This window comes from Microcaecilia unicolor, chromosome 1 (genome assembly GCF_901765095.1).
Source record: "Microcaecilia unicolor chromosome 1, aMicUni1.1, whole genome shotgun sequence".
NCBI lineage: Eukaryota > Metazoa > Chordata > Amphibia > Gymnophiona > Siphonopidae > Microcaecilia > Microcaecilia unicolor.
In genome coordinates, this window is record NC_044031.1 from 508,302,953 (window position 1) to 508,317,693 (window position 14,741).

At 45.0% G+C, this 14,741-nt stretch overlaps 1 protein-coding gene across 1 annotated transcript in view; it reads left to right on the forward strand.

Moving 5' to 3' along the window:
- Window positions 1–14,741, forward strand: part of TRIM55 (tripartite motif containing 55) — a 134,422-nt gene that overhangs the window by 46,364 nt on the left and 73,317 nt on the right. Inside the window, 1 exon segment of the mRNA XM_030215139.1 lies at window positions 14,202–14,435. Within this exon segment, the coding sequence (XP_030070999.1) occupies window positions 14,202–14,435 (234 nt within the window).

Consider the following 14,741-nt stretch of genomic DNA (forward strand, 5'->3'; position numbering starts at 1 on the left):
CTTGCCGGGTTTAGAGAAGGATTGCCGGGTTTATATGAGATGGCCAGCATCATTTTTCAGCCATAATGGAAACCGGGCCCGGCCATCTCAAACCCGGCGAAATGCAAGGCATTTGGGCGTGGGAGGAGCCAGCATTTGTAGTGCACTGGCCCCCCTCACATGCCAGGACACCAACATGGCACCCTAGGGAGCACTTAAAATAATTAAAAATAAAAAAATAGCTTCTAGGTGCATAGCACTCTTACCTTGTGTGCTGAGCCCCCCCCCCAAAAAATCCCTCCCAAAACCCACTCGCCACAACTCTACACCATTACCATAGCCCTAAAGGGTGAAGGGGGGCACCTACATGTGGGTACAGTGGGTTTTGCCGGGTTTTGGAGGGCTCTATATAACCACCACAAGTGGAACAGGTAGGGGGGGATGGGCCTGGGTCCACCTGCCTGAAGTGCACTGCACCCACTAAAAACTGCTCCAGGGACCTGCATACTGCTGTCAAGGAGCTGGGTATGACATTTCAGGCTGGCATACAAGCTGGCAAAATTTTGTTTTTTGGGTGGGAGGGGGTTGGTGACCACTGGGGCAGTAAAGGGAGGTGAATCCTGCTTCCGTCCGGTGGTCATCTGGTCAGTTGGGGCACTTTTTCCAAACTTGGTCCTAAAAATAAATGGACCAAGTCCAGCGGGTGAAATGCTCGTTCGAGCCGGCCTCTTTTTTTCCATTATAAGGCGAAGCCGGCCATCTCGTACCCACGTCCCTGCCCCGCCCCCCACCTTCGCTACCCTACCAACAAGCCCCCTTGAAGGTTAGCCGGCGCCGCAACGAAACAGCAGTTGAAGCTGGCCAAAATCGGCTTTTGATAATACCAATTTGGCCGGGATCAGGAGATCGCCGGCGATCTCCCGATTTGTGTTGGAAGATCGCCGGCGATCCCCCGATTTGTGTCGGAAGATCGCCAGTGATCCCTTTCGAAAATAAGCCTGAATATCGACTGACTCACCTTTATCCACATGTTTGTTCACCCCTTCAAAGAAATGTAATAAATTGGTGAGGCAAGATTTCCCTTCACTAAATCCATGTTGGCTTTTGTCTCATTAATCCATACTTTTGAATATGCTCTGTAATTTTGTTCTTTACAATAGCCTCTACCATTTTGCCCGGCATCGACATCAGGCTAACAGGTCTATAATTTCCCAGATCTCCTCTGGAACCTTTTTTAAAAATCGGCGTTACATTGGCCACCCTCCAATCTTCCGATACCACGCTGAATTTTAAAGATAAATTACATATTACTAACAATAGTTCCGTAAGCTCATTTTTCAATTCTATCAGTACTCTGGGATGAATACCATCTGGTCCAGGTGATTTGCTACTCTTCAGTTTGTCAAATTGCCCCATTACATCCTTCAGTTTTATAGAGATTTCATTCAGTTTCTTCGTCTCATCAGCTTTTAATACCATTTCTGGCACAGGTATCTCTCCCAAATCTTCCTCGGTGAAGACTGAAGCAAAGAATTCATTTAATCTCTCCGCTATGGCTTTGTCTTCCCTGATTGCCCCTGTCCAACTGATTCTTTTGCCAGTTTCTTGCTTTTAATACACCTGAAAAAGATTTTACTCTGTGCTTTTGCCTCCAATGCAATCTTTTTTTCAAAGCCCCTCTTTGCCTTCCTTATCAGTGCTTTGCATTTGTCTTGACATTCCTTATGCTGTTTCTTATCATTTTCAGTTTGTTCCTTCTTCCATTTTCTAAAGGATTTTCTTATAACTCTAATAGCTTCCTTCACCTCACTTTTTAACCATGCCAGCTGTTGTTTGGTCTTCCTTCCTCCTTTTTTAATACACGGAATATATTTGGCCTGGGCTTCCAGAATGGTATTTTTGAATAGCATCCACGCCTGATGTAAATTTTTGACCTTCGCAGCTGCTCCTTTAAGTCTTTTTTCTCACCGTTCTTCTCGTTTTATCATAGTCTCCTTTTTGAAAGTTAAGCGCCAATGTATTGGATTTCCTGTGTGTACTTACTCCAAAGCCAATCTCAAATCTGATCATATTATGATCATTGTTATCAAGCGACCCCAGCACCATTACCTCCTGCACCAGATCATGGGCTCTACTAAGGACTAAGTCTAGAATTTTTCCTCCTCTTGTCAGCTCCTGTACCAGCTGCTCAATAAAGCAGTCTTTACCTCCCTAGCGTGCCCTGATGTTACATTTACCCAGTCAATATCGGGGTAATTGAAATCACCCATTATTATTGTGTTGGCCAGTTTGTCTGCATCCCTAATGTCCTTTAACATTTCTGCATCCGTCTGTTCATCATGGCAGGCGGACGGTAGTACACTCCTATCACTATCCTTTTCCCCTTTACACATGGTATTTCAATCCATAGGGATTCCAAGATGTGTTTCGTTTCCTGCAGAATTTTCAATGTATTTGATTCAAAGCCTTCCTTAACATACAATGCTACCCCTCCACCAATTCGATCCACCCTATCACTATGATATAATTTGTACCCTGGTATGACAGTATCCCACTGGTTATCTTTCTTCCACCAGGTCTCAGAGATGCCTATTATATCTAATTTTTCATTTACTACAATATATTCTAACTCTCTCATCTTATTTCTTAGGCTTCTGGCATTCGCATATAGACATTTCAAACTATGTTTGTTGTTTCTATTTACATCTTGCTCAATAGTTGTCTGTGTTAATTTGCAATCTTTTGTCTGATTTCTATTTAAGGACACCTCATCTACTACGGTCTGTTTTGCAACCTTGCTATCAAGATACCCCTCTCTTCCCTATTTTGGTGATATCTTTGAAAGATATCTTCCGAACCATGTGTTTTTGAACAACTGTCAGTCTTCCCCCAGATTCTAGTTTAAAAGCTGCTCTATCTCCTTTTTATATGTCGATGCCAGCAGCCTGGTCCCACCCTGGTTAAGGGGGAGCCCATCCTTCTGGAATAGGCTCCCCCTTCCTCAGAACGTTGTCTAGTTCCTTACAAATCTAAAACCCTCCTCCCTGCACCATCGCCTCATTGAGACTCCGGAGCTCTGCCTGTCTCTCGGGCCCTGCGCATGGAATGGGTAGCACTTCGGAAAATGCTACCCTAGAGGTTCTAGATTTGAGCTTTCTACCTAAGAGCCTAAATTTGGCTTCCAGAACCTCTCTCCAACATTTTCCTATGTCATTGGTACCCACATTTAAGAAATTTAGACATAGGAAAACTATAAAACAAAACAGATGCCTATCCTTTGGGAGAAATTTATAGTCAGCTTCCTAGTCTTTTTGTGGCTGTGATCCCATGACTGTGGTGAAATAAAACTGTGTGACCCCCTGGTGCAGAATAATGATTCACCTATGGAGAGTCCACCTAGGTTATGACCCCAATCTTCAGTCTGGTGACCCCCATCGGAGACCCACAGTTTGAGAAGCTCTGCCTTAGGATGTACAACCAAGAACTCTTGGTGCCATTTCTGCATAGCTCTAGATAAATCAGGAAATATCCTAACTTTTGACCCCCAAAACAATTCATCCATAGTACGACGATACAGTCTTAGAACTACATTACATCCAAGTTCCAAGTCCAATGTTACTACTAAAGTGGTTCTTTGTGTGACAACCTCCAAAGGTGACACCAAAAGGTCTTTTAAATTTATCACAGAAGAAGCCCCCATGTGGAGGCTTGAGGGAGTGAGAGTAGTCCAATTTTGACAAATACTGAACTCTCCTTAGTGGTGGCAGTGATTCTGGTGCCATTTTCAAAACCTCATGCAACTACTTGCAAACATAGGGACAACCAATAGAGGCTTAGGAAAATTCAAAAACATGAACGTTATCTTTCCTTGTTTGGTTTTCCAAGTAGCTCAATTCAATTCTTGCATCACAATCCATTCAATTCTTGCATCATCATCTTTGCTTATAAGCATTCCAATTTAAAAGAATGTTGGTCCAGCACTTGGGCCTGTTTCTCAGTAGATCTAATAACCACAGACAAGACACCCACAAACTTAGTAGATAATTTCAATAAAGAGGAATTCAGGGCCTGTTATAGTGTCCCTGAGTCACTAATTGTCACTATTATTGGTTTTTGCAACATTTGCATTGCAGTTTTGGAATATCCTATTTCCCCCAACCAAATAGATTCACGTGTTGCTGTACTGATTGTCCTCCATCAGTCCAGGCAGAGCTGATCTGGGGGAAGAGACTGAGACTGGTGATACCTTGGACAGCGGTAGAGAAGGCAAAGTATCTTCTTTCTCTACCTCATGCCCTACTGCCAAGGTAACACTTCTGGGTTGCAAAATCACCAACCTTGGCACATGGCTCAAGGAAGCCCTACTCACACTGTCACTGGACACACTCTCCTCTGGCTAGACTGAAAGAGGTACTGCTACAGAACTGGCAGAAGCTCGAAATCCATCTAGTGTACTCTGCATCAGAATTGGGATCATCAGTGGCACTGAGATAGCCCGTTACACCTTCCCTTTTCTCTTGCCCATGCAGAAAGCCAGGCCAGAGCCACCAGACAACACAACTTGAAGGAGGTAAAGAACTCCCACCTAGGCATCTACTTACCTCAGCACTGAATTTCTAATACATGCCTCGTAATCAGGCACTCTGAATTCACTCTTACTCAACAGGAAGAATGTATCATCCCCTCCTTTCTAAAGCTCTCTTGCTCTCCTGCTGTAGCAATTTCTTAAAAATAAAAATGTATGTCTTACTTTTGCCAGGTGTTCAGTCACACCAGAAAAAAGTCCCTTGGGTGTTCTCAGTTGAGTGGCTTCCCTCCAAACTTCAGCTTCTGATTTTTTATTCTTCTGTGTCTCTCTTAGTACTTAGGCAGCCCATCATCTCTCTGCTGGCCCACTTGAACACAATAGCTTTCAAGCACAGTAATGTAACCAGAAGGCAGTGCTCCATCCCACCCTCCTCAAACACACAGCTTTTGCAGCACAAGGCTTCCTTCTCAACCCCCCCACCCCCACCCTTACTCTGCTCTAGCTATCAGCTGTAGCTCTCCCAGGCAGTACTTAATTCAGACATAGCAATAAGGTTCCGGCCCCTGACTTCAGCACAGCTTTCCAACCACACCTCCTTCCTTCTATTACAAGTGCTAGTAAGCCTCACTTTGGTGACTGGAAAGAAATGGAGAGATGCGGCAGAAGGAAAGGATAGTGAACTTCCATGAGTCCAATGGGTTGCAAGATCCAAGAAAACATGGGGCTTGTCCGAATAGAAGGGATTTGTAACCTTGACTGTCGGAAGGAAAGTTAGCTGGTTGCAGTTTGAAGTGTATGAATCACTGATTCAGGAATCCCCAACAAGCTTGTGGCGTCCCATCAAAGTGAGGAGATTCGGGAACCCATAGTGGAGACACTACAACGAAGGGAGTGTGGGGTCCAAAGATATTGGGGCTGGGCGTGGAATAGCACGCAGGGCAATGAACTGTGAACATATGTCTTGGAAGACCCACGAGAGATGCTGCTGCTGGTTTTGTTGCTGTTGAAGGACCTGAGCCAGGCCTGGGATTGTGGGCTTGTCAGACAAGCTCATGGCCTTGGCAATCTTGTCAAGCCTCTGGCAGAGCAGGATTGTAGTGAGTCCTTGTGCCATCTCCGAAGCTTGTAATTGGCGGTCAACAAGCCAGAGAAAATCTTCACCTGGACTGACCACTGTTCCCTGAGAGTTGAGCTCCCAGGTTCGGGCAGCCAGCAGGACTTGGGAAGCGCCCCAGAGGAGGTTCAAGGCAGGCAAAGAGCCGAGCAGCATCAGAATCCAGGCAGTGTTCAGATCCAGCAGCAAGCATCACAGCATCAGAATCCAGGGCAGGCAGCGGGCAGAATAGCATCAGAATCCAGGCAGTGGTCAGGGCAGGCAGCAGGCAGAACAGTGTCAGAAGGCAAACCAAGTGTGACAGACCTGTTGCTGAGGTCCCGAGGAGAGCGTGGGGCCTGAAGTTGAGGGACCAGTGTATCTGATGTCAGCGCTCTGCCTCTGCATCAGTTGCAGCTGCTGCGGCAAGCTGGAAAGGTGTGCACCTCAGCACGGGGAAGTGTGTGAGCCAGTGAGAGGCACGCTGTCAAGGCATGGTGCCATGCTGTCAATGTATGTCACTGCACTATCAAGGTATGGTGCTGTGATAGCAGCTAATTAATTCAATAAGTCAGTGGTTCTCAACCAGTGTGTTGGGACACACTGGTGTATTGCCGAGAAATGGGAGGTGTGTCACAAAATAGTTGGTGTAGACAGCAAGCCTGTGTTTCCTTTACAACCATCACTGGGAAGACCATCATGAGAGTCAGATTCTTGAAATCCCTGTAACGACTCCCAATAATCTTGCCTCCATCCCCAGATGAATATGTTGTACAGGTCTGCTGTCCATAGGTTCTGTTTGCTATATACATAAGTACATAAGTATTGCCATACTGGGAAAGACCAAAGGTCCATCAAGCCCAGCATCCTGTTTCAACAGTGGCCAATCCAGATCACAAATACCTGGCAAGATCCCAAAAAGTACAAAACATTTTATACTGCTTATCCCAGAAATAGTGGATTTCCCCAAGTCCAGTTAACAACGGTCTATGGACTTTTCCTTTAGGAAGCCGTCCAAACCTTTTTTAAACTCCGCTAAGCTAACCGCCTTTACCACATTCTCTGGCAATGAATTCCAGAGTTTAATTATAGTTTCTGAGTAGCATGTTTGCAGGTTTTTCTGTTGCTTCACAGTACCTGCCAGTGGAGGGATTTTGTGTCACTATAGCTGAGGTCACACCAGAATTTGAATATGTATTTGTTTTGTTGTATGACAAATGAGAAATCTGGGGGTGAGTTAATTCATACTAAACTTATAGTTATTGAAATATTAGGTATGCTTTGTTCAGCTGTGAATTTTAGTGTTCAGTGTGTCACATACAAGAACATTGTCTGTCAGATGAGTCACAACAGACGAAAGGTTGAGAACCACTGCACTAAGCGAGTCGTTTACAAAGGTTTTTAGTGCTAGAGACACCCATAGGAATATATGGACATCTCTAGCGTTTAGTGCATGCTTATTTTTAGTGTGCACCTTTGTAAAATGGCCACTGAATTATGCATGTAACTGACCTTATTCTATAACTTGTGCACACACTAATCGGAAATGTGGGTGTGCAACTTTCTGGAATTAGGGACTATATGAGCAATTGTATAACATAGGTGCCAACGGTTATATGCATTCACATGTTTGTGTTTGCACATACATGTGTAATGTCAAAATTCTGCCTAAGCACTCTGTAAGCATTCTGTAAATATGGGCTAATTTACACAGCATGTATTTGCAAGAGGGGTGTGCATATGGGCAGAGCTTAGGTAGAACTGCCATTTATGAGTAAGTAATGCATATATAGCTGACATTTAGATGCTATCACTTACACCAGCTCTATGGCTGGCATAAATGCTTGTGCCTAAGGGGAAGATGCACTAAAGACTCGTTAAAGCCCTTCCCTTACCGATTTCCTTAGTGAATCGGTAAGGAATGGGCATGCATCAAGGAAAAGGAATGCAAATGAGCTGGTCGTTGTAGCTCACTTGCATTCTCTATTCCATCAGTAAACAGTCGGCCAGTCAGCCGGTCGCGAGCATGCGCAGAGCAGCCAGCATTATGCTGGTGCTCTGCGCATGCCGAATACGCCTCTGTGCCATTATAATAGCCATGCAATAGCCTTGGATCCTCTGCATTCCGTTTTCGTTAGCTGCTACCGTGATCATAAAATGGCTCGGAGAAGCCTTTAGTGCATGCCAGGGTTTACTACTTGTTCGTTAATGGCTCGTTAAGTTTAGTGCATCTGGCCCTAGGTGCACATTTCACCTCTTCAGCTAGTATTCTACATAGGAAAGTAGGCACCACATTCCTTTAGAGAACAGGCTCCTACCAGGAGCCCTATGAAAGAATTGTGCTGCATGCATTAATGCAGTAATGACTACAAAACCTTTATTTTGATTAGTGCACTACATTCTGTATTTATTTATTTATTTATTGGGATTTATTGATCATCTTTATGAACAGATTCGACCAAGTCAGCGTACAGCAGGTACAGTTTAACTGTATTTGCTAATCAGTAATATATCATGTAGTTTATTAAATGAGCATATTGGATAGAAAGCAGAGGGTAGGGTTACATGGCCATTTTTCTCAATGGAGGAGGGTGACTAGTGGCATGCCGCAGGGATCTGTACTGGGACCGGTGCTATTTAACATATTTATAAATGATCTGGAAATTGGAGCGACGAGCGAGGTGATTAAATTTGCAAATGACACAAAACTATTCAAAGTTGTTAAAATACATGTGGACTGTGAAATATTGCAGGAAGACTTTAGGAAACTGGAAGACTGGGCATCCAAATGGCAGATGAAATTTAATGCGGATAATGCAAAGTGATGCACAATTGGGAAGAATAATCCAAATCATAGTTACCTGATGCTAGGGTCCACTTTAGGAGTCAGCACCCAAGAAAAAAAGGTGTCATTGTAGACAATACATTGAAATCTTCTGTCCTGTGTGCAGTGGAAGCCAAAAAAGCAAACAGGATGTTAGGAACTATTAGAAAAGGGATGGAAAATAAGACCAAGAATATTATAGTGCCTCTGTTTCATTCCATGGTTGCCATATCTCAAAAAAGATATAGTGGAATTAGAAAAGGTTCAAAGAAGAGTGACCAAAATAATAAAGGGGATGGAACTCCTCTTATATGAGGAAAGGCTAAAGAGATCAGAGCTTTTCAGCTTGGAAAGAGACAGCTAAGGAGGGATATGATAGAGGTCTACAAAACGCTGAGTGATGTAGAACAGGTGAAAGTAAATCGATTACTCTTTCAAGAAGTACAAAGACTAATGGACGCTCAATGAAATTACATGGAAATGCTTAAAACGAATAGGAGGATTTTTTTTCAGTCAACGAATAGTTAAGCTCAGGAGCTCTTTGCCAGAGGATGTGGCTTACAACTGTTAGCATATCTGGTTTTAGAAAAGGTTTGGACAAGTTCCTGGAGGAAAGTCCATAGCCCTGATATTGATAGAGACATAGACATGGAGCAAACCACTGCTTGCCCTGGGATTGGTAGCATGGCATGTTGCTACTATTTGGGTTTCTGCCAGGTACTTATGGCCTGGATTGTCCACTGTTGGAAGCAGCATACTGGGCTGGATGGACTATTGATCTGACCCAGTATAGCTATTCTTATGTTCGTATATAGAGAGAGATCCTGCCTACAGCAGTGCTTCCTAGCTGCAAATAAAACAAAAAACAAATAACATTAGGATAACTTGAAAATCAGCTCTTTCTTTTATTGACCTTTAAGTTTCAGAGAAGAAAAGCTATTCCGAGCAAGGTTAAGTGACAAATATTGAGCACAAAATAATAAAACCAAAGATAATATGGTGTGTGATTGATTAATTTCTCGGAGTCGTTGGGAAGTGCAGCCTCCTGTCTCTAGTGTTCCCATGTCACATGCTATCTCCTTAGAATTCAGTGGTTCATAATGAAAGATGGTAGTTGCCTAGTCACATCCTGTATCAAGTCCTCATTACAAATCTTGACATTTCTAATCATAATACTAGCAAAATTAAATTACATGGACTTTACAATGAGGTGAGATACTTTTGGCATCAGTCCTATTTGAAATATATAGTAATAGTACTATATATTTGCTCATGATACGCAATTTCATTTGTTATATTGCTTTTAATAGTGTTCTGAATATGACTTTAAGAAATACTAGAATTATGCAAATCATAGCTGAGAGATTCCTACTCCAAGTTACAACCATAGGGCATTAATTACCCAAGTTCATGATTTAGAAAAAGTCACAGATGCAGTTATTTACTGATGAGAAAATGCAGTACTTATATTCCTTGTTGAAAAAAATATGATCAGAGGCTCTAAATGACGTGGAGGGGTAGTTTCTGAGCTGTATTACATAAAACATTTTACCACACTGATATTTACTGTGGGAGTTATTCACTTGTAGGACTGTAATTTAGCCAAATTGACCCTAGAAGTAATACCATGAAACTGCCACTTGGAGTCAACCAACAACATTTTGAACCCAGGTGCTGGATGGGACAAGAGCAACTGAGGATTGCTTTTGCCCACCTACTAGATACCATGGAAACCACTGGTAGGCACTGGTGGAAGGAATTGGTGAAGGGGGGTGGGGTGGAGGGGGAATTAATTGGATGCAGTATCAGGGGGTTGAGGATGAGATATTTTTGAGTATGGTATCAGGGCAAGGGTTTTGAAGATTCTTTTTGAAATATGGCCACTTTAAAATGCTCCCCAGGAATATCAGGTCATGCAGCTTGTGAGGCTAAACACAAACTGTGTTATTCAATTTGCATAATAATAAGATGTTTGGCATACATTTTTACAGTGCTTTTTTTGTAGAAAAAAAGGTGCCGGTACTCATTGTGGGCGGGGTCACCACACATGGCACCGCCCCTATTATAGCCACACCCACATTAGCCACACCCCTTATACCAGCCATGGCGCATATAAACAGACATCATTGAAAATATTATACTAGTATAGGAGAAAAAATAATGTGATTTTTTTTTCATTATAAATAATTTCTGTAAGCTCTTACAGCTCCAGTATACCCAGTGCAAAATAAGACAAATTCCACACACTAAAATGAAAATAAAATGATTTTTTCTACCTTTGTTGTCTGGTGACTTTGTTTTTTCTATCCATATTGGTCCCAGTCTCTGATTCTGCTGCTCTCTATCTGTTCTCTTAACTCCGTTTCCAGGGCTTCCTTTCCATTTATTTCTTTACTTTCCTCCTTTCTTCTTCTTTTGTTGCCCTGCATCCATAAGTAAAAGCTGGGTCCTCCTCCATGGAATTGACTGGAGGAGGTATAACATGGATCCAGCTTTTGCCTATTTTCTCATCCATGTGCAGTTTTCTCCTCTTCCCTTTCCCTCATCTCCATCCATGCGCATCTTCTTTTTTCCCTTCCTACCTCCATTCTATGTCCAGCACTTCTCCTCTCTCTTCCCCTCCATCCATGTCCAGCATCTTCTCATCTCTCTTCCCTCCTCTATATCCATCTAAAGCAATAATTCTCTCTCCCCTCTCCTCCATCCAAGTCAGCATTTTTCCTCTCTCATAGCCAACTCCTCCATCCATGTCCAGCAATTCTCCCTCTATCTCCTGCTCTCCTCTCCATCCATTCTAGCATTTCTCCTCTCTCCTCTCATCCATGTCGCAATTCTCTCTTCCCTGTCCAGCGATTCTCCTCTCTCCCTCCATGTCCAGCAATTCTCTCTTCCCTGTCCTCCCCTCCCCGTCCAGCGATTCTCCTCTCTCCCCTCCATGTCCCAGCAATCTATCTTCCCTGCCCTCCCCTCCATGATCAGCAATTATCTCATCCCTGCCCCTCCCCTCAATGTCCAGCAATTCTCTCCCTTGCCTTCCCTCCCATCCCAAGTCCAGCAATTCTCTCTCCCCTTGCCCTTCCTCCCATGGTCCAGCAATTCTCTCTCCCCTGACCTTCCCTCCCATCCCATGTCCAATTCTCTCTCCCCTGCCCTCTTCCCATGTCCAGCAATCTCTCTCCCGTGCCCTACTCCCCCCTCCCATGTCCAAGCAATTCTCTCTTCCCTGCCCTTCCACATGTCCAGCAATTCTCTCCTCCCCTGCCCTTCCCCCCCATCACATTGATTTCCAGCAATTTCTCTCTCCCCTGCCATTTCCCTCCCATGTCCCCCATGTCCAGCAATTCTCTTCTCCCACTGCCCTTACCCAGGTCCCGGCCAATGCTCTCTCCCCTGCCCTTCCCTCCCCATCCCATTGATTTCCAGCAATTCTCTCTCCCCTGCCCTTCCCTCCCATCCCATGTCCAGCAATTCTCTCTCCCCTGCCCTTCCCATGTCCAGCAATTCTCTCTCCCTGCCCTTCCCATGTCCAGCAATTCTCTCTCCCTGCCCTTCCCTCCCATCCATTGATTTCCAGCAATTCTCTCTCCCTTGCCCTTCCCTCCATCCCATGTCCAGCAATTCTCTCTCCCTGCCCGTCCCATCCCATGTCCAGCAATTCTCTCTCCCCTGCCCTTCCCTCCCATTATTTCCAGCGATTCTCCACCTCTCCCCTGCCCTCCCATCGACGTGCAGCGATTTTTCCATTCCTCCCCTGCCCTCACCTCTCCCAATATCCAGCGATTCTTCGTCCCCCAGGGTCCTCCTTCACTGCCTGCCAGCCAGCGTCGGACTCAGAAGCGAACGGTGCAGGCAGCGATTGGCTAGCAGCGTCGTAGCTTCCCTCTGCAAGTCCCGCCTACAACTCATGTCTACGCATAGGCGGGACTTGCAGAGGGAAGCTACGACGCTGCCAGCCAATCGCTGCCTGCACCGTTCGCTTCTGAGTCCGCACTGGCTGGCAGGCAGTGAAGGAGGACGCTGAGGGACGAAGAATCGCTGGATATGAGAGAGGTGAGGGCAGGGGAGGGACGGAAAAATCGCTGCACGTCGATGGGAGGGCAGGAGAGAGGCGGAGAATCGCTGGAAGTAATGGGAGGGGAGGGGAGGGGAGGAGGAGAAAAAGGTGCCGGTACGCCGTACCGTTGCGTACCGGCACAAAGAAAGCACTGCATTTTTATCTCATTAGTATTTAGCTCACTATTGAAAGAGAAGGGCGCCCATCTTCCGACACAAATCAGGAGATGGGCGTCCTTCTCTCAGGGTCGCCCAAATCGGCATAATCAAATGCCGATTTTGGGCGTCCTGAACTGCTTTCCATTGTGGGGAAGACCAAAGATCACGGGGGGGGGGGGGGGGGGGGGGCGTGTCGGCACTGTACCAAAGGCGGGACTGGGGAACGATTAAGAGATGGGCATCCTCGGCCAATAATGGAAAAAAAGAAGGGCGTCCCTGATGAACACTTGGCCGACTTTACTTGGTCCATTTTTTCTTGCGACCAAGCCTCAAAAAGGTGCCCGAACTGACCAGATGACCACCGGAGGGAATCGGGGAATGACTTCCCCTTGCTCCCCCAGTGGTCACCAACCCCCTCCCACCCTAGAAAAAAAAATTAAAATTTTTTTTTTGCCAGCCTCAAATGTCATACCCAGCTCCATGACAGCAGTATGCAGGTCCCTGGAGCAGTTTTAGTGGGTGCAGTGCACTTCAGCCATGTGTACCCAGGCCCATCTCCCCCCTGTTACACTTGTGGTGGTAAATGTGACCCCTCCAAAACCCACCCGAAACACACTGTACGCACATGTAGGTGCCCCCCTTCACCCCTTAGGGCTATGGTAGTGGTGTACAGTTGTGGGGAGTGGGTTTTGGGGGAGTTTTGAGGGGCTCAGCACCCAAGGTTAGGGAGCTATGCACCTGGGAGCAATTTGTAAAGTCACTGCAGTGCCCCCTAGGGTGCCCGGTTGGTGTCCTGGCATGTGAGGGGGACCAGTGCACTACGAATGCTGGCTCCTCCCACAACCAAAGGGCTTGGATTTGGTCATTTCTGAGATGAGCATCCTCGGTTTCCATTATGGCCGAAAACTGGGGACGACCATCTCTAAGGTCGACCATCTCAACATTTAAGTCGACCTGACCTAAATGTTGAGATTTGGGCATCCCCGACCGTATTATCGAAATGAAAGATGGACGCCCATGTTGTTTCGATAATATGGGTTTCCCCGCCCCTTCGCACACAGAATCATTTTCCAGCACGCCTGTAAAAAATGCCTTTAAAATTTTTTTGCTGAAAATGGACATGCAGCAAAATGAAAATTGCTGCACGTCCATTTTAGGTCTGAGACCTTACCACCAGCCATAGACCTAGCGGTAAAGACTTGCGCAGTAACTGGGCAGTAATGACCTATGCACATGAAATGCCACTTGGCGAGCATCCAATACATGTGTCCAAAAATAAATCTCAGACGCACATATCAGAAGTGTGCCAAAAATGAAATTACCGCAGGAGCCACGTAGTAGCCGGGTGGTAACTCCATTTTGGTGCGTGTTGGACACACGTAGACGCTTATACGACTTAGTGAAAGGGCCCCTTAGTGTTCATTGAAAGACCTTTTATCACAGTATCAAGACTGGGGAAGCTAGAAAAAAGTGGGAAAATATGTATTTTAAAATTAAGCCATTCAACTGATCTGGAAACATTTATAAGCCACATAACTTTAATGTGAAGCATTTTGGTTCTACAGGAAAACTGCAAACGACAGAAAGAGCAACTGTGTGAGAAGTTTGATTTCTTATATGCCATCCTGGAAGAAAGAAGAAAAGAGATGACACAGATTATCACCAGAAACCAGGAAGAGAAGCTGGAACATGTCCGCTCTTTGATGAAAAAATACGCCAATCACTTGGAGGCAATATCGAAGATGGTTGAGTCAGGAATCCAGTTTATGGAGGAGCCAGAAATGGCAGTGTTTCTACAGGTATATTTCAACACTTTGCAAGAAAAAGTAATATTTGGCAACAGGCGAGGCGGGTAAGGACTGATGGAGGTTGATTTGATGATGAGGCTTGGAGCTGAATTTGGGGATTGCAGAGAAAAGGATAGTAATGCACAAACACAACTATTAGTATTTATGGAGGGCCATTTTCGAAATGTTTATATTTATTAATGATTTGATGAATTGCCAAATCCTGGGAAATCCCATATCTAAGCTATTTACAAAATTTCACAAATATATAGAAATAAAAGAACATAGAATGCCATTGAGTGACAGGACAGATCGCAG